Source organism: Euprymna scolopes, chromosome 34 (assembly GCF_053919585.1).
Source record: "Euprymna scolopes isolate OS-2025 chromosome 34, ASM5391958v1, whole genome shotgun sequence".
In the NCBI taxonomy this organism is placed as follows: Eukaryota; Metazoa; Mollusca; class Cephalopoda; order Sepiida; family Sepiolidae; genus Euprymna; species Euprymna scolopes.
Genome location: NC_136515.1, coordinates 78,302,822 through 78,324,762, shown reverse-complemented (window position 1 = coordinate 78,324,762; position 21,941 = coordinate 78,302,822). Strand labels below are relative to the sequence as shown.

The 21,941-nt window shown below is 35.8% G+C and overlaps 1 protein-coding gene across 2 annotated transcripts in view; it reads left to right on the top strand.

Moving 5' to 3' along the window:
• LOC145259302 (glycine receptor subunit alpha-2-like) overlaps window positions 1–21,941 on the top strand; it is a 512,859-nt gene that overhangs the window by 335,500 nt on the left and 155,418 nt on the right. For both annotated transcript variants that reach the window (XM_080117187.1, XM_080117186.1), the window contains one exon: window positions 4,477–4,544. In XM_080117187.1, the coding sequence (XP_079973313.1) occupies window positions 4,477–4,544 (68 nt within the window). The remainder of the gene's footprint in view (window positions 1–4,476; window positions 4,545–21,941) is intronic.

Sequence of the window (21,941 nt, the reverse complement as noted above, 5' to 3'; positions counted from 1 at the left end):
TCATCAGTAAGGTTAGACAGGCAACTACCTCAAGCCAGGATCGAAACCCGATCATCAGTACGACAGTCAAAGCTTTGAACCATTACGCCAATCTGTGAATTAACAATGTTTTTACATCATCCAAATACCTTACCTCGATTTGTTTTCACAAAGAGCATCGCTTAATATGCCAATGGTATATCGTGTATCACATCCCAGTATGCTCAACTCAAGGTAACAAGCATTATAGTCAACCACATACAGTACTGTTTCACTGTATGACAGCTCCCCCATATATATATATATATATATATATATATTACATAGTAGCCACTACTTATCAAGGCCCGGAAGCCACTCGAGGGTAAGGATTATTGAGTGTATAGTAATCATAAGGATTGGAGATTTGAGAAAGTGTCTTACTTAACGGGGTGGTTTACTAGGAATTTGTTTATGTTGGACTTGAAGACATCCAAGTTGTAATCAAGTGGGAAACAGGCAAACGGAAGAGAGTTCCACAGGTGTGAACTTCTAAGAAAGAAGCTTTGTTCATGGAATCTACGTTTTCATTTAGGCACAGATAAAGAGTGGGGGAAATTATTGGCAGTTGTTTCAGCCAGACGAGTGTTTATCATGAAAGATTGGCGAGGGGGACCAGAGATTGGAGCTCAGACGAGCACTTGCCATTGAAGTAACGATAAAACAAAGACAAGCTCGCAACGTCTCTTCTGTGGGAGAGAGGTTGCAGGGAAGAGAAAAGGGCATATCCCACCCAGTCACGAAGTCTATTTTGTATCCTGTCAAGGCAGAATAGGATGTTTTTAGCAACTCCTGCCCAGATATGGCAGCAGTACTCCATCACTGGACGTACCTGGCTTTTATACAGATAGAGAATTTCATCAGCAATGAGATATCTTCTGGAGCGGTAGAAGGATCCCACCATCTTTCCAGCAACCTTAGCAACAGACGTGATGTATGTGTTCCATTTCAGATCAGGAGTAAAGGTCACTCCCAGAAGCTTGTCAAAACATGGAGCCTTCCCAAGACGAGATCCATCCATTTCAATTGATGCCAGATGGGGATCAGAACGTTGATGATGTAAAGATAGGAGCTTGATTTTAGATGCATTAAAAGTAACCAGCCACCTCTTCCCCACTTTCCCATGCGCTCAAGTTCAGAGGAGAGAGAATCAGAGAGAACTTTTTCATTTCCGGCCTGTGATGTGTTGCCATAGATGATCATTTCATCAGCATAGATGTCAACGAATAATTTAAGTATGTGTTTTGAGAGGTCATTAATGCAGATCAGGAAGAGAGTTAGGCCTAGGATGAACCCCTCAGGGACTCCAGTATTAATACTGAGGGCCTCTTATTTCTGTCCATCAACCAATACTCTTATGAGCCTATCAGAGAGAAATGATTGAGAAAACATTTCAAGTTATACCAAAGCTGGAAATCTTGTGAATAGGGCTTTATGCCATACCTTATCGAAGGCCTTTAATATGTAAAGAACAATTTCCCTAGAAAGGAAGCCTTTGTCAAGAGATTTACTAATCCTATGAGATATAACCGTCAGCACATCTGCTGTAGCAGAACGAAAACCATATTGCATGTCACTAATTTCTGCTGAAGTGGTTGACTACTTCTTTATTTAATATGGATTCCAGCAACTTACTCATGACCACACAGGAGACTTATTGGTCTGTACTAAGAGGGAGATGATTATCACCTGAATTCTTAAGTACAGTGCATACTGATGAGGTTGTCCAGGGTGTTGGGAAGAAATTCTTCTTAAAGCAATGCTTAAACAGTTTTGTAAATATGGAGACAAGTTCTGGTTGAAGCTTTTGCAGCACTATAATTGGAATACCGTCAGTGCCAGTTGCTTTACTGGAATCGAGGTTCTTTAGCTTGATGACCTCACGCTCATATATTTGTATGTTGCATAGCGTGTTGTCTGTTATAGGAGGGAATACGGGGAGTTTATGGCCTTCGTCGCATAGGGTAGAATTAGCTGCAAAGTTCTTGGCAAATAGTTTAGCTTTGTCTGATGCTGAGGAGATGACCTCAGGTCCATTGATAATGGTTGGGATAGAACGCACCATTCTGATCAGGATCCTGTTTGCTATTTGCCAAAACTAGTGGAAACCAAGCCGCTGCTCAGTTACTTTGGATTTAATGGACTGAGCATATAGCTCTCTTGCATTTTGTAGTATTCTTTTACAGAGATAGCTGGCAATCCTGAAAGCAGTACATCTATTACGTTGGTAGCTATTGAAAAAGTGATTTCTGTGTGCGATGTCAGCAGCACATTCTGGGGAGAACCATGGCTGTCTATTCGGTTTTTGTTGGAATTTTTTGGATGCTATGTATCGTTCTATGCTTACAATTAACCATTCGGTCAGGTCTGATAATATAGAGGACATATCATTTTTAAGCATGGAATGCAGAGGTAGATAAAATATAAATGTACGGAAGCTATCCCAGTCAGCCATAGAGTATATAGGCAGATTCCCGCGTGTGTATATATGTATAATAAGTTAAACGTCAAAAGTTAAACGTCAAAAACTTGCATACAAATCCCCAGAACGTTGGTATATTCTAATTCAGCCTTGCCGGGAATGAATGCTATCTACAATCCAGAAAAAATATCAATGCTTTCACCCTAAACTGTCAGAGTTTCTGTCAGTTTTTCAGACATTTTATGTACTAAAGAGAAGTAATTATTATTTTTATAAAGTCCTTACTTCCTTTATGCCGACTCATCCCTAAAAAATCCATATAAATGAGTTTTGCTTGTGCGTATGTCCAGAGAATAGGTTGTTCGAAGGAAAAAGAAAGCAGTGGGCAGAGGGGGAGAGGACACACTGTATGAGGAGTAATATAGAGAAAGGAATATATATATATATATATATATATATAAAGAGAGAGAGAGAGAGATGTAAAGAGATAGAAGTTTTTAATAGAAATAACGCTAGAGTCTTATCTGAGCTTAATTTAGCTACATCGTCTGAGATATTCTCGAAGTTATATCATTAAAAACTTCCACCGCAGGCAACGTCGAGTAGTCATGCTAAACTTAAATAAAGCATAATAAATAATAAGTCACGCAAAAGCGAGAAACGAATGTATACAAGAAATGGTCTGATTGTTTTATTAATATGAAAATAACTGAAACATTTGTTATCTCAAGTTCTGATTCAACGAAACGAAAATTTGAAATACTGGAACCAATGCTAAGAACCTCGTAATAAACTGTACCAATAGCAAACACATCCTGAAATTTGTGTAAAGTTCCTATTTAAAATGCCTCCCCACGAGACAGAGTAAGACACCAGGGTCGTTTTTTAACATGAAGAAAAGGTACAAAAATAAAACTTGTCTCAGCCGTGAAGGATTTTTCCTTCCCTGATAGAGAACAAGAAATTGAAGTGCAGCATCTAAAGAACAGATACTACACTGAAAATGAAAAAAATATATATAAAAATTGTTCAAAACCAGTTTAATTAATATATCATTATGAAATTCAGAATGATTGGAAAGTACTCGGACTTATGAAAATATGGCGATTACATCAGCCAGTTCCTGCCAGATGTGAAGATCGTTATTCAGAATTTAGACAGAATAAAAAAATAGAATTAATAAACAAAAAAACGGGTCTTCCAATTAATAAAAAAAATAGGATTTTTCAATAATTTATAATCTGGAAACCGTAATACCTGTAACTGACCGCATTAAACGTATTACCCTATTAATATATAGGGACAAAAGATAAACATTTTTATAGATACACTCGAGTTTAAACAGCTTGTTACTTTTATATTCCCTAGAAACTTCCTTCTTCAGAGAAAGGCGGTTTCACCGGCTTAGGGTGAATTCTACTTGTACGTATATACATTCGTCTTTATTTTTCAGTGCTCTTCATATAGAGGATTTCTCCAAAAAATAATCTATATATCTGAAAAATTTAAAATGTGTATGTGAGGACATTCTAAACCTATATTCTCAACGAATTTTTGATCTACAGATTTGAAATTTTGTATATAGGGTATTCAGACACGTGGGACTTTTTAATGGGTTTTCATCCAGAAAAAGCCTGCTAGATAAAAAAAAAATAAAAAACTTGTACTTGAGGAGGTCAACAGATTTTTATATGTCTATATGCTGTTTCACTGGGTTTGATAACACTTTTTTAAGAACGTGGCAAGCTGGTGTAATGGTTGTTGGACTTGACTCATGATCTCTAGGTTTTAGTTTCGATCTCAGTTCGAGTGTTTTATTTATTTTACATTTAAAAAAAATAATTGCATGCGCATGTCACAGTTTCTTTTACGTTTATTTTGCTGCATTTTTTAAAAAAAGGAATTTAACGTTACGTTAAATACCGGGCAACGCCGGGTACATCTCTTCTAGTACAATATATAAATATATATATATATATATATATATGTGTGTGTGTATACGTGTGTATAAGCATGTACACTTTTGTCCATTGCAGATTTTCCGACAAAAGTAAAAGTCCATATGTATGTGAACAGTTTCGATTCAATACGAGAATCATCCATGGTGAGTTTTACTTTGAATACTATTTTGTTCCTTTCAAGAAATAAAGCGCGGACGCGCGTATAGTAGCTGTATGCAAATGACCGAGCCGTGTGTAAGGTGACGTCACAGCATCGAATAAGGAAAAAAGATGATTAAAAGAAAAACATGTGGGCAGACCGGAAATCCTGTCAAAGAAAGGAGCATTATTCGAAAGTTTTTCGACAGGAATCATGTCAGAGAAGGACAGAGATAGCCGTATTATGCACGGTGACTAAAAGCAACACGAGAAGACCTGTACACAAATGTCTGCAAATAAATGTTGGCTGTTTCACTAAGTAATAAATGAGTCGAGATATTCCTTGCCCTGGTTCCTTGCGATGGAGTCTACAATGTGTTGGGTTCCTACATATTAAGAACATAAAACGTGTCTAAAACTCGTGTAAGGTTACACATACACACATACACGCGCACATACACACACATGTGGCACAAAGAAGAGCGCCCTCTTGAAACTCTCTCCGGGAAACGATAGTCTAACACACACACACACACACACACACACACACACACACACACACACACACACACATATATATATATATATATATATATATATATATATATATATATAATGGTTGTATAGTGTAGTTTCCTAGATGTAGATCCACTGAAACCCGTGTAATTATTAAAATGTTGAATGGAGGATACAGCCGGTACATAGAACGCTTATTATACAAACATTCCACCGAAACGTGTCTGCACATATGTAACCAATAATGTTTGCATGATAAACATGCCATCTATATATAATTTTATTAAAATAAGATTATAAATAGAAGAACGTGAACGAAGATAGTGTAGGCCAATAACGTAGGCCAATGGCGACAAGAAAAGACGCCAAACATTGTTGGATAGGAAGATAAATGTAAATAAATGTTGTTCAACTAAAAAAAAAAGAATCGAGTTTTTTCTTCCTGACGACAGTATCTACCTGTAAACACGTCGCACCGTTCTGACAGATTATAAATACCCTTCGATGTAACTACTTTCACGATTGAAATACACAACTTTCTCATTGAAGAAGCCAATGGTTTTTATAAGGTCATAGGACTAATTTTCACTCCAAACTGGAAACGGAAGACCTCGATGAAATTTGTGTGTTAAAAAAAGTCCTCTCACTTTTCTATAAGTTTCCCTTGTAAAAAATATGCCTTTATTTTTTTCTTTTGATAAGTGCATAAGTTTGACTTTTACCGTAGCCTTGAAACAGATGACACCAAATCTGTTGCTTACGTCTCGACTTACATTCATAAGTAACATAAATTGAAACAAATGGATTGAGAACCACTGCCAAGATTGCTGCAAAGAAGATGGACTCTCTGTACCGTGCTAAAAAACTACTCATACCTGTACTGCCATTTTCATATATATATATATATATATATATATATATATATATATATATATATATATATATATATATATATAAACTAGCATGGATGCCCAACGTTGCCCGGGTGTTTTGAGGTGTGTGTTGAACAAAAAAAGAGTGGTAGTACCGCGAAGGAGAAAAAGAATAGGGGAAAACCGTTACGTCTTTGCTGTTACGACCACCGCCAAACCGGAAGTGACGTAGGTTTAAATTAAGGCTAGACAATCGAAAAGAGGGGATGACTTTCGACAATATCGGCGAAAAAAGCGACCCTTCCCTGTAGAAAAGTGCCCAGTTTAAGGTGAAGAAATTAATGCTTTTAGCAAATATTTCGCTATTTGTCGTCTGAAAGGTCGAACTTTAAAATGATACTAATCTTGTGAAAATCCGTCGCCTCTGTCGAAAGTTTTAGGCAGATATGCAAACATACATAAATAGATTTATATATTTGTAGCTCAAATTATCGACGCAAATCGATTATAAAGCTTGCTCTGTCTCTCAATACCCTGTATGTAAAATTTCAAATATTTAGACCAGAAATTGTCTGAGTAATTTAGTAGAGACCACAGAGGTCAATATTTTTACTTTGACCCCTATTAACATTTATTGTTTTAGGCTCAAATTAGGTTATTAAGTAAGACCCATGTCAAAGGAACCTATATCTAAAATTTCAAGTGTTTAGACGGAAAATTGTCGGAGGAGTTTGGTAGAGTTCTCAAAGGTCAAATCTTTGAATTTGACCCCTTAATCGCCAAATTTCTAGTTGAAAACCGATCACATCGATTTTCCCAAATCTCAGTACTTTCTATATCAAATTTCGAGCCTGTAGACTTAAAATTGACTGAGTTATTGCGTAGGAAAATGTACACACACAGGCAGACAGATACGCAGACAGACAGATACACAGACACGTTCACTTTTATAGATATACTAGCATTTCAGCCCGGCGTTGTTCGGGTATTTGGAGATGTATGTTGAGCAAAAAAAAAAGTGGTCAACTTTTTAACTTAGACCCCTATTATGACCGCTTGAAATTTATTGTTTTGGGCTTAAATCAAGTTATTAAGTTAGATCCATGTCCAATGAATCTATATATATAAAATCTCAAGTGTTTAGACCGAAAATTATCGGAGGAGTTATGTAGAGTTCTCAAAGGTCAAATCGTTGAACTTTGACCTCTTAATCGCCAAATGTCTAGCCTAAAACCGATCACAACGATTTTCCCAAATCACAGTACCCTTTATATCAAATTTCGAATCTGTAGACTTAAAATTGTCAGAGTTATTGCGCAGGGAAATGTACACACACAGACATACAGATGCACAGACAGACATACACTTTCACTTTTATAAATATATAGATAGATTATTAAATGCTGACTGTATTGAAGTTAACATAAATTTAGTTGTACATATGAAATTCAAAAAACAAAAATAAGGCAATTTTAGGTTTGGAGAACGATTTTTCGTATTCATGTTTGAAGAATTTAAAGGGAAGACAATTCAACTACAAAGAAAAACTCCTGCACTGAAAGATCTAGTGAAAAAGAAGGGGAGGCTGACGGAAAAAGAGGGCTTACAAGATTGGACATCGAAAAGAGTCGGCGTTACCCAGGCACTCACCAACAACCGCACCAAGTGTAGCAAGCTGTTCAACTGTCCATTCATTACGCAGAGCCCCGCCGACCATGCTGTGTTATGGTGACTAGTAATGGCAAGTAGTCGGCTCATTTTAGAGCTCCGTAATATGACTTCTGATTCAATCTTCTATGTGTTTAAGATTCAGGTGCAGGGTTGCTGCCACATCTCAGAACCAAGAATACCCTTACTAGCTATAAGAAAGAAAGAAAGAGAGAGAGAGAGAGAGAGAGAGAAAGAGAGAGAGAGAGAGAGAGAGAGAGAGCACAACATCTCTTTTCTTTTCCAATTTTATGACAGAAAAGACGTTGCTAATCTTTTCCCACTCCACCGGCATTTCTGCATTGCTCGACTGAGATTCAAACGCGATAGGACTATTTCATCAACAATTCGTCTTGTTGCTAAGACTGATCGCGATATGCCGGATTCAGTGTAATATTGTCGGGGCAGTATATATTATGTATATGTGCTTCTAGTATATATAAAGTTGACAAGAATATTCTTGGGTTTTTTAGTTTTTAAATTCAGGTAAACATATTTTGGTTCAAAATTTTTTTTATTGATCCAAATAAGCACTATTATAATCAACATAATTTATACCAGTAACGTAAAAAATCTTGCGTTCTGGTGGCGATGAAGTCGCTGAAGGCGTTTTTGATATCGCTTATGTTTTGAAGCATTTTTCACTCAGAAAGTTGTCGAAATGCTTGAAAAAGTAGTAGTCGGTAGGTGAGAGGTCTGGAGTGTATGGCAGATGAGTTTCGTAGTCCAAGGGTCAGTTTAGCAATCTTCAGTCGGGAATTGTCGTGGACGAGAATTGAGCCTTATTTTTTTAATGCTGTGTGTTGTTGTCGACGTTTCAGATGTATTTTACCCATTTGTTGATAATACTTCTTTGCTGTAAGGGTTTCCATTGCATTAAAATAAAGCTGTAATGGATAAAACCGGTCATAGACCACCAAACAGCCTGCATGACTTTTTTGGTGCAACTCAGGCATCAGAACGTGTCGTTGGGATTTCATCGGTGCTTAATCATTAAGCTGAGCGCCTCCGGTTGTCGTAAAGAACCCATTTTCATCGCAAGTAACAACCCAGCCAAGAAACGGGTTATTCTTCTTGCGTAAAAATGGAAGATTTCATTTCATAATTTCTTAAACGACCATTTAGCTGTGCGTTCAGTTGTGGTTCCTGGGTCAAATGCTTCGTTGATATCGCGAGCTATTTCAGCAGTTTTTCATTCTAGCTTAGACTGAAATAAGAAAATGTTGCGAATTTGCTTTTATCCATCTTGTATTCAACGTCTTGCAAAGAAGATATACTTATTTTTTAAACTATTGTAGTTTAAACGATTAGATAGAACGAAAAACGTTCTTTTAAATGATATAACATCAAGGTATTGTAAGGAAAACTTATTTGAAAATACATTGTTTGAAATCAAAATCAAAAAATCCACAAGGACTTTCTTGTAACCTAATATATATATATATATATATATATATATATATATATATATATATATATATATATATATATATATATAATTTTTAAATTATCGATTTAATTATATTTTAAAAATAATATATATGTCGCCCCCCCATTAAAAGGGGGTACCAGATTGGTCAATGAGAAAATTATTCCCAACAAGCATTTAGGTAAAAATGCACTTTCGTATAAATACTTGAATTCATTCAAGAAAGTATCGCTAACAAAAACAAATAAAAACATATATATATATATATATATATATATATATATGTGTGTATGTATGTGTGTGTGTGTAAACTCGTGTATAGTCTACTTGTATAAAATGTTCTTCTAATAAATGTGTGTATACTAAGTGTATGTATGTTTGTATATACGTGTCACAATCATATATATGGCACGTGTATATACGTGTGTTCATCATGTCTAGTTTTCCTATTGTTCATTGAATTGATGCGTGATTAACCCTAACCCTAATGCTAACACTTACGACAGCGTTTATATATTAACAGATACAGTTTAACAAAGGAATGTAACATTCATGACAGAAAGGTCCAAATAACAAATAACATTTCTCACGGGTTTTACATCATCCAATGAAAGAAACATACCTGCCCCTTCTTTAGCTTTGTTCGACGGATCCTCAGAAAAGTTGCAACTCAAAGTCTTGGAAGTATTTACAGCGATTTTATTTACCAAATGTTTGCCCTCTATTGGAAAAATCAACGCAGGTCCTAGACTATCCTCATTTCTGATCCGCTTTTACCGGGAGTCATCATGATCTGCAGACTGTCTCTGCCTCTCCTCGGCCCTGACCCAGTCTTCTCTCTCTCTCACTCCCGACTCTTAACTAAAAATGCTTACGTGTTTATGAACCCCTACTTTAAGTCTACGCCACTTTAATTGACCTTTAAGTAAGACTATGTCAGACTGTAGAGGTTAAACCTATTTTAAAATTATTGCTTCTTTTCTTACAGTTTTTCGATACTAAAAAATTATAAATTATTTTATCTGCATTGCCCGATTTTTTTTTTACATAGGAGGCACCACTTATCAAGACCCAAAGGTCACTCGAAGATAAAGGTTACTGAGTGTACAATAATGAATGGGATAATATCATAGTGATCGTTAGTAATGAAATTTTGGTAGATTGGATTACTTAAGGGGTCGGTTCATCGAGAATTTGGTTTTGTTGAACTTGAAGACATCCAAGTTTTAGTCAGCTGGGAAGCAGGCAAATGGAAGAGAGTTCCACAGGTGTACAGTTCTAAGAAAGAAGCATTGTTCATGGAATCTACGTTTTGACTTACGTACAGTCAAAACGCGAGGAAAATTATTGACAGCGGTTTCAGCTAGACGGGTATTTTTCGTGAAAGTTTGGCGAGGTGAACAGAGATTGAAGCTCGGAAGAGCACTTGCCATGGAAATAACCATAAAACAAAGGCAGGCCAGCAACGTCTCTTCTGTGGGAGAGAGGTTGCAGGGAAGAGAAAAGGGCACCCCCACTAAGCTACGAAGTCTATTTTGTAAACTGCTTCTATCACCTCCTGCCCAGATGTGGAACAGTACTCAATCCTTGGACGGACTTGGTTTTTATATAGGTAGAGAATTGGATTGGCCGGTAGATGTCTACTGGAGCGGTAGACCGATCCCACTATTTTTCCAGAGACCTTGGCAACAGATTTGATGTATGTGTTTCATTCCAGATCAGGAGTAAAGGTCAAGCCCAGAAGTGTGTCAAAACATGAGGCTTCTCCAAGACGAGAGCCCTCCATTTCAATTGATGTCAGATGAGGATGAGAGCGTTGATGATGTAAAGATAAAAACTTGAAAGTAATCAGTCACTTCTTCCCCCATTGTACCACGCGCTCAAGATCAGAGGAGAGAGAATCAGAGAGAACTTGGTAATTTACAGTCTTTAATGTGTTGCCATACCTGGTAGTATCGTCAGCATAAATGTCAACTAATGATCTAAATATGTGTTTTAGGTGATCATTGATGTAGATGAAGAAGAGAGTTGGCCCCAGGATGGACCCCTGCAGGACTCCAGCATTAATACTGTAAGCTTCTGGTTTCTGCCCACCAACCACTACCCTTATGAGCTTATCAGAGAGAAATGACGTGTATATCGCGTTCATAGGAAGATCATGTACTTTGTGTACATGTGTATTTTGTGTACATGTGTACTTTGTGTACATGTGTATTTTGTGTACATGCGTATTTTGTGTACACGTGTATTTTGTGTACATGCGTACTTTGTGTACATGTGTATTTTGTGTACATGCGTATTTTGTGTACATGCGTATTTTGTGTACATGTGTACTTTGTGTACATGTGTACTTTGTGTACATGTGTACTTTGTGTACATGCGTATTTTGTGTACATGTGTATTTTGTGTACATGTGTACTTTGTGTACATGCGTATTTTGTGTACATGTGTACTTTGTGTACATGTGTACTTGGTGTACATGCGTATTTTGTGTACATGTGTACTTTGTGTACATGTGTACTTGGTGTACATGCGTATTTTGTGTACATGTGTACTTTGTGTACATGTGTACTTTGTGTACATGCGTATTTTGTGTACATGTGTATTTTGTGTACATGTGTACTTTGTGTACATGCGTATTTTGTGTACATGTGTATTTTGTGTACATGTGTACTTTGTGTACATGCGTACTTTGTGTACATGCGTATTTTGTGTACATGTGTACTTTGTGTACATGTGTACTTTGTGTACATGCGTATTTTGTGTACATGCGTATTTTGTGTACATGTGTACTTTGTGTACATGTGTACTTGGTGTACATGTGTACTTTGTGTACATGTGTACTTTGTGTACATGCGTACTTTGTGTACATGTGTACTTTGTGTACATGCGTATTTTGTGTACATGTGTACTTTGTGTACATGTGTACTTGGTGTACATGTGTACTTTGTGTACATGTGTACTTTGTGTACATGCGTACTTTGTGTACATGTGTACTTTGTGTACATGCGTACTTTGTGTACATGCGTACTTTGTGTACATGTGTACTTTGTGTACATGTGTACTTGGTGTACATGTGTACTTTGTGTACATGTGTACTTTGTGTACATGCGTACTTTGTGTACATGTGTACTTTGTGTACATGCGTACTTTGTGTACATGTGTACTTTGTGTACATGTGTACTTTGTGTACATGTGTACTTTGTGTACATGCGTATTTTGTGTACATGCGTATTTTGTGTACATGTGTACTTGGTGTACATGTGTACTTGGTGTACATGTGTACTTTGTGTACATGTGTACTTTGTGTACATGCGTACTTTGTGTACATGTGTACTTTGTGTACATGCGTACTTTGTGTACATGCGTATTTTGTGTACATGTGTACTTTGTGTACATGTGTACTTGGTGTACATGTGTACTTTGTGTACATGTGTACTTTGTGTACATGCGTACTTTGTGTACATGTGTACTTTGTGTACATGTGTACTTTGTGTACATGCGTACTTTGTGTACATGCGTATTTTGTGTACATGTGTACTTTGTGTACATGTGTACTTGGTGTACATGTGTACTTTGTGTACATGTGTACTTTGTGTACATGCGTACTTTGTGTACATGTGTACTTTGTGTACATGCGTACTTTGTGTACATGCGTATTTTGTGTACATGTGTACTTTGTGTACATGCGTACTTTGTGTACATGCGTATTTTGTGTACATGTGTACTTTGTGTACATGCGTACTTGTGTACATGTGTACTTTGTGTACATGTGTACTTTGTGTACATGTGTACTTTGTGTACATGCTGCTCAAATGGTCATCCATCTGGTACAGATTAGGCTCCACGTTGTTTAATGTCGGTGATCTAACGAAAATCGGCGTGTCAACGCGATTATCACGATACCTTGCTCTTATCCATTTCGGTTATTGAACACTCTGGTAAGTGAAATCGTGGGCTACTATTTACAATAAAGCAATGGTTGATCATTATTAAAATAAACAAATACATATTTATGTCAGTTATTTGACAGTTATGTCCAGAAGAGGATATTACGTGATGGGAATTAATATGTTGATTTCGAGTAAATGGAAGTGAGACTTGAATACGCAATTCTTTTTATGGCTGATTGCTTCTGTTGCTTAGATAGAAATGGCGTATCATTCTGAATGAATGAATAAATTGAATAAATTATGCAACTGACGGAGAAAGTTACACTGAATGTAGAATCCATTTTGTGTTTTTTATATGAGCTAAAAGATTAGAAACGAAACTAAATAATAAAAAAAACACCATCGTTGGTAACATCTGATTGGTTAATATAAGGGACGTGGACATTTTTCGCGGGAGTTCACGCGTGAGCCACTGAGATTGTCATCAGTTCAGGGGATTAAAGTCGTATATCGTTTAATTAATGTGTCTGGGTTAGGGTTAGGGTTAGGGTGATCGCTGGACTTATGCAGATTGGCCAGTGTTAAATAGAAAAGTGAAAAAAATGTTATGGACAAACTGTGATTTAATCTGGGATGTACACAAAATACGCATGTACACAAAGTACGCATGTACACAAAGTACACATGTACACAAAGTACACATGTACACAAAGTACGCATGTACACAAAATACGCATGTACACAAAGTACACATGTACACAAAGTACACATGTACACAAAGTACGCATGTACACAAAGTACACATGTACACAAAGTACACATGTACACAAAGTACACATGTACACAAAGTACGCATGTACACAAAGTACACATGTACACAAAATACGCATGTACACAAAGTACGCATGTACACAAAGTACACATGTACACAAAATACACATGTACACTCCAAACTAAAAATGCATGTGACTTGGTGCATACTTGGTAAAGCAAATATGTCAATAATTGGCACGGTCAACTGAAAGATAAAGCCTTACCTCAGGTTATTATATGAAAAATGATTTTTCAGGACATGTTTGTTCAACACTCAATTACTTAAAGAGTTGAACACTCTAGTAAGTGAAAACGATATTTACGATAATGCAAATCAACTCTAAAATTTATTGGTTGATTCTCTCTTTCAGTCTAACATTTTCTCACATCTAAGGTTATTCCCTATCTCTACAAACCTTCCGGCCATGTATGGAGTACTGTTGTCATATTAGGCTGGCCAATTGTTATTCCATTAGAGGGGTCTTAGTAAAGTGCAAAAACGTATCTATGCATTGATTGGCCATTTCTTCTTCTCTGCAACGACTCTATCAAAAAACGTGATGTTGCTAGTCTCAGTGTTTTCTTTAAATGCTATTGTAACACGTGTTCTAAATTTCTGCTTCCCTTGTTTCAGCTCGTTTGACTCGCTTGTCTAATGGTCTTTATCAATTCGTTGGTAAACTACCTCATTGTAACACAGCTTCGTATTCCAGTAGATTCTTTTCAAAGATTGCAAAAATTATTGATTTCTATTTCTGCTGACCGTTTTCCTCCTACCTATAACCTTGTTTCTATTTCCAAAGTTAAAGTCAATAGGCATCTCTTATCTTTGTTATAACCATTGTTGTTTCTCGTTAGCTCATTACATTAAGTGGCTTTATGGCATGTCTTGAGCGACTTTTATCAAAAATAATTAAAGAAAACGCTTTTCAGCGGACGATATCATTTATATAGCCTGATGACCGCTTCCGTAGTCTTACTACCGTAAAATTACACAAGAAAAATTGTTGCTATAACTAAGTTGATCTCTCGATGTGCTTCTGAAACCGTCGCCGCTATCTGTTGATTATTGTCCGATCGTGAATAATATCTACTTTCGACCGGAAATCTTAGATGTGTGTACATTCTCTCAGATTTTCACCCAAACCGGTTACATCGTTTTTTTTTCTTATCCCTATCCGACAACCCACAAATTGAACACCAAAAATGAGGGCGCCATTCAGTCTATTCGTTAAACAGATCCACCTTTGAATTATTTCACTTCCTGGTCACATCTATATGGCCAAAGATATCTTGGCTTAGGCCAGCTTTTTTTTCATAGAGTTTTAATGTAACAGAGCATGGACGAGTGTATTGCGACTGCATGCAAATATCCGAAGTGACGCCATGGGGGTGAAAAAAGGTGTAAAAAGAAGAACGTGTTTGCAGTTCCAAATATCAAGTTTTCCTAGTTTGTCATTTGTTACTTTTCAAAAGGTATCCATTAAAGTATTGTTTCGTATTGCTACTTCGAAACGAGAAGGAACTGCAGAACCTGTCGGTTATATGACCTATGTAAGTTTCCGAAAATAGTGTTTTATCAGATTTTAAGTAAACATTTGATGAGTATGTGACAAAATATGCAGCAATAACATAATATGCGTAACAAAAAAATTATTAAATCAAACTATTAGAACCTTATAAAAAAGTATACATTGGGCTTAGGCTTTTTTTTCAAAATTACTAAATTTATATAATTTTTTTTTATTATAAAATATTTAATCATTAGAATTTTTTAATCCATTACGATTGATATATACAAACCGAGTAATTTTCAAGTAAATGATTAACGTATATATATATATATATATATATATATATATATATATATATATATATATATATATATATATATATATATATATATATAAAAGTGAACGTGTCTATGTATCTGTCTGACTATCTATCTGTCTGTGTGTCTGTGTGTGTATATTTACCTATGCAATAACTCTGTAAATTTTAAGTCTACAGACGCGAAATTTGATATATAGGATACTGAGATTTGGGAAAATCGATGTGATCTGTTTTCGGCAAGAAATTTGGCGATTTTGTTTATTTATTTTTTTTTGTTCAGCATGAACCTCCAAACACCCGGGCAACGCCGGGCACCCATGCTAGTATATCTATAAAAGTGAACGTGTCTGTGTGCCTGTCTGTGTGTCTGTCTGTGTGTCTGTCTGTGTGTATATCTGTGTACATTTCCCTACGCAATAACTCTACTACTTTTTAGTCTACAGACTTGAAATTTGATATGCAGGATACTGAGATTTAGGAAAATCTTTGTGATCGGTTTTCGGCCCGAAATTTGGCTGTTAAAGGGTCAAAGTTCAAATATTTGACCTTTGAGAACTCTACCAAACTCCTCCGACAATTTGGGTTTCTACAAACTTGAAATTTTAGATCTAGGTTCCTTGGACATGGATCCAACTTAATAACTTTATTTGAGCCACAAACAATAAATGTTTAGGGGGGCATGATAGGGGTCAAAGTTTTAAAAAAATTGACCTTTTTTTTTTTCTCAGCATACACCTCCAAATACCCGAGCAACGCCGAGCTGAAATGCTAGTATATATATATATATATATATATATATATATAGTAAGCTTTGCAAATATATATGCCAATTAAGCTACACAGAATTTTCCGCGTTTCGTCCTCGCCTTTGTCAGCATGGAATTAGTGTTGTTTTATTTATATATATTTGTTGTCGATTTTTTTTTAGCGTCTTCACCTTGAAGATCTTATTTTATTTACACGTAAACAAATAATAATTTAATTTATTTATTTATTACGGGCATGCATGTTTCAAGGCCCTTTTTCTCTCTAGGGTAGCTTGAATGTTCCTAGGAATACATACATACATACATACACACACACACACACACACACACACACACACACACACATATATATATATATATATATAAGTGGATGTGTCTGTGTATCTGTGCGTCTGTGTGTGTACATTTCCCTACGCAATAACTCTGTCAATTTTAAGTCTACAGATTCGAAATTTGATATACAGGGTACTGAGATTTGGGAAAATCGATGTGATTGGTTTTCGGCCAGAAATTCGGCGATTAAGGGGTCAAAGTTCAACATTTTGACCTTTGAGAACTTTACCTAATTCCTCCGACAATTTTCGGTCTAAACACTTGAAATTTTAGATGTAGGTTCCTTGGACATGGATCTAATTTAATAACTTGAGTTGAGCCAAAATCAATAAAATTTAAGGGGTTATAATACGGGTCAAATTAAAAAAAAAATCGACCGCTTTTTTTTTTGCTCAACATACACATCCACACACCACGGCAACTGCTAGTATATATATATATATATATATATATATATATATATATATATATATATATATTACTGGCCTGACAATGGCGACAGAGGAGATGACCAAGCGAAAACACCAGCGTAATAAACAAGCATATGGTTGCAAGAAAAATACGAACGACTGAGTAAAATTTATATTTTTTATTCTCACCAAACCAGAGATTTATAGCGGCATGGCGTCGTCGTTATCAGCACTGAGTTTGGTTGAATCTCGGCGAGTTACTCGCAGTAAGTTAATGACGTTGTTGTTGGCGGCGGCGATATATGCGCAGGAGGGTGGTCACGACGACGACGATGGTATTCACAGTGCGTTGGTGTCGTCGTCGCAGCGACGTATTCATAGTATTTTTGATGTCGTCGTCGTCAGTAGCAACGAGTCTGGGTGATGTCGGCGACGGCAGTGAAGGATGCGCAGGCGGATGATGTTGGCGTCCGCAGCGAAGATGCAAGTGCTAATATTGTATTTATTTCAGTTTTTAATCTTTATCTTTATTTCACTGTTTTATTGATTGCGTAAATGGTTTTCCCGTGGAAAAATGTGCCAATTCTATCTGGCAAGTTCATTTGGAATATTAAGCCCTCAGATGTACCTCTCCATCGTACAGCATATCGATACTCTATGGCTGATTGAGATAGCTTCCATACATTTATATAAGATCTATCTCTGCGTTCCATGTTTAAAAAGAATTTCCTCTATAGTATCAAACCTGACGGAATGGTTAATTGTAGGTATCGATCGTTTCATACCCTCGAAAAAACTCCAGCAAAACCCTAACATCCAGTCGCGGATCTCTCCAGAATGTGCTACTGCCATTGCGCACATAAATCATCTTTTCCATTGCTTCCAACATAATAGATGTACTGAGACAAAAGCCGCTTTCAGGACTGTCAGCAACCACTGGGAAAAAAGTAATAAAGAACGCAAGAGAGTTGTATGCGCTGTCCGTCAAGTCCAAAGTAGCAGAGCAGGCTTTGGTTCCCACCAATTTTGGCAAATAGCAAACAGAATCCTGAATAGAATCGTGTGCTCTATCCCAACTATCATCAATGGATCTGAGGTAATCTCGTCAGCATCAGACAAAACCAAACTCTTTGCTAAGATCTTTGCAGCTAACTCTACCCTTTGCTACCAAGGCCGCCAACCTCAATAAGTCTCCTGTGCGCCATGAGTAAGTTACTGGAATCTGTGTTAAATAGAGAAGTAATCAAATCTCAGAAAAAATAACTTTCTTAGTGACACACAGTATGGTTTCCGTTCTGCTAGATCTACAGTAGATGTGTTTACAGTTATATCATAGGATTAGCGAATCTCTCGATGGGGGCTACCTTTCTAGGGTAATTCCTCTTGATATATCTAAGGCCTTTGATAGAGTATGGCATAAAGGTTTACTTCACAAGATCTCTAGCTACGGTATAGCTGGAAATGTTTTCTCAATTATTAAATCATTTTTCTCTGATAAGTTCATAAGAGTAGTGGTTGATTGGCAGAAATAAGAAGCTCTAAGTATAAAACTGGAGTCCCTCAGGGGTCCATCCTAGGCCCAACTCTCTTCCTGATTTACATCAATGATCTTCCAAATCACATCCTTACATCATTCGTAGACATTTATGCTGATGACACTACTATCTATGGTAGCACATCTTAGACCGTAAACGACCAAGTTCTCTCTGATTCTTCCTCCTCTGATCTTGAGCAAGTGGCACAATGGGGAAAGAGGTGGCTTGTTACTTTTAATACATCTAAAACCAAGTTTTTATCTTTACATCGTCAACGCTCTGATCCCCATCTGACATCAATTGAAATGAATGGCTCTCGTCTTAGGCTTATGTTTTAACAAGCTTCTTGGCTTGAACTTTACTCCTGATCTTAAATGGAACACATACATTAAATCCATTGCCAAGGCCGCTGGAAAAATGGTGGGATCTTTTTATCGATCCAGTAGATGTCTCACCGCTGATGCAATTCTCTATCTACATAAGAGGCAGGTACATCCAAGGATGGAGTACTGTTGCCACATTTGGACAGGAGCTGCTAGAAAGGGCTTATCATGCCTTGATAGAGTTCAAAATAGACTTCGTAGCCTCGTAGGGGATGTCCTTTTCTCTTCCCAGCAACCTCTTTCTCACAGAAGAGATGTTGCGAGTTTGTGTCTGCTTTATCGTTATTTTCATGGCAAGTGTTCGGCTGAGTTACAATCTATGATCCCCTCTCGCCAAACTTTCACAAGAAACATCAGTCTAGCAGAAAACACTATGATTAATTCCCCCCACTCTTTATCTGTGCCTAAACCTAAACGTAGATTCCATGAGCAAAGCTTCTTTCTTTGAACTGCTCGCCTATGGAATTGTCTTCCGTTTTCCTACTTTCCAGCTGTCTACAATATGGTTGTCTTCAAGTCTAATGCAAACAAGTTTGTGATGAGCCATTCCATATAAGTTAACAAATTTACCAAATTTCCATTACTAACGATTACTATATTGTCCAATTTCTACTGTACACTCTTTAACCCTTATCCTCGAGTGGCCTCTTGGCGTTGATAAGTGGTGATGCCGATGTAAAAAAGAAAGAAAAAAAACACCCTAAGCAAAATCCATCCTAAAGCATTAAAACTGCAGCTACTAAGATACTACATATACAAATGTAGGCAAATTTGGCCATATTTATGGATTTAAAAATATAGATTTTTTCACCAATTTTCATAACACTTAAACCATAGAATGATATAATCTTGACAAAAATGTAGTTTCGTCCGATAGAACCAAAGATATGAGCATTTTGATATTCAATTTGGCTACCGGTATATATATATATATATATATATATATATATATATATATATATATATATATATATATATATATACCAAAGCTGGCAGCTAGGTGCTCCTAATTATATATATGTCACTTTTTTCGGCAAGTTCGAAATCTCAGCTACTATTGATCAGAATTTTACAAATGAAACCTCGTTGGAAAGGTAATGGCCTGAATTGAGTAGTGTGCGATGTAACATTTACTCTTAAGATAGATAGATAGATAGATAGATACGATCATTAATGAGAATTAAACAAATGTAGGCTTAATAGAAAAGTAATGACCTGAATTGTGTAGTGGGGGTGCGTTACCTTTGCCCTTAAGGTCACACATTAAGGGGGCCATCCATCATCCGGAGCATATTTTTGGCATTTTCTTTCACAGCTGTAAGATGTTTCAATCTTGGTCATTTGTTTTCTTAGTTTAGCATATGAATTACAAAATATCTGATATTTCCCCTAAACCTCAGGCCTTGATGCTATGGTTACAAATGATCTGAAATAACAGCAAGGTGAAACTTGATTCCAAATATTTCTCCTATATTATACCTTCCCTCTTTGGTTTTCGTACAAAAGTAAATTTCACAGTGTATACGGATAATTTAATACTGGAAATATTCATGATCGTACTCTATTTCCAAAAGAGGGGAGATATGATATATGAGAAATATTTGGAATCAAGTCTTCTCTTGCTGTTATTTCGGATCATTGAAAACGTAGCAGCAAGCTGTAGTCTCCCCTTAATCAAGGCCAGAGATTTAAGGAATATATATATATATATATATATATATATATATATATATATATATATATAAACTTACATACATAAATGTATATATATACATAAATGTATAAACATGTACATATATATATGTATATATATATACACATATATATATATGTATATATATACATATATATGTATATATATACATATATATATGTATATATATATAAATGTATATATATACATATATATGTATATATACACACATATATATATATGTATATATATATTCCAATCTTAATCGTTGACTTTAATCTTCAAAAAAATTTAAGTTTTGATAAATGTTGACTCATTTGTACGAAAAGAAGAAACATCCTTGTGAAATCGGTTAAACGTCTTAAAAAGCCTGTGTCGAATGCTGGCACTTATACGGAATTCTTAATCAAACCTCATGTTATGTATTTGTTATTATATCCATTTCTTGTAAGAATTTTATTTCAGTTATTAATTGCAAGCACTGAATGATATTGAATAATTTTCCAATCACTCTGCGGATATATAGTCGATTTATACAAGTTTGAAATCGTGAGAAGGCAAGTAAATAGGAACACTAATATGATTAACAATATTATTATTATAACTATAACCATTATTATTATTACTTTATTTTATTGATTAGCTATTATTTTTATTTCAACAATATTATTTTTACCGTTCAACATATTTGTTTTGGTTTCTAATCATTTATTATACATATTGGAATCAATTACGCTTTTTTTTTTGCGTTTGAAATTAACGCTAATGCGTTGCAAAATTTAAAAAAAAATGAAAAATACAAAATATAAAATTTTTCTTCCACAAACGGTAAAAATAATTCATGTCAACTTTTTCGAAAATTGTTGCCAGAAATGAAAGGTGTCCAAAATAAAAATTTCCAATTTTTTTCAACGCCAGTCATTTTCATGTGGATCCTTTTTTGTAAACAAGAGCGAACGACCGCTTGAAATATAAAAATAAAATATTAAATACAAAAAACAACTTCGTTTTCATGCTCAAAAAAACAACAAAAAAAAGTCATAATCTTGAAATCTGATATACAAAAGGCTATATATCTGTCTGTCTGTCTGTCTCCATATTTTCAAACTCTATCTCCCCCGAAACTAAAAGTCGCAGAGCGGCGCTAGGGGCTTCAAAGGTTTGGATATTTGTAGAACCGTTTCCTCATGGGTATGTAGCTAGTTAAAATAGTTTTTA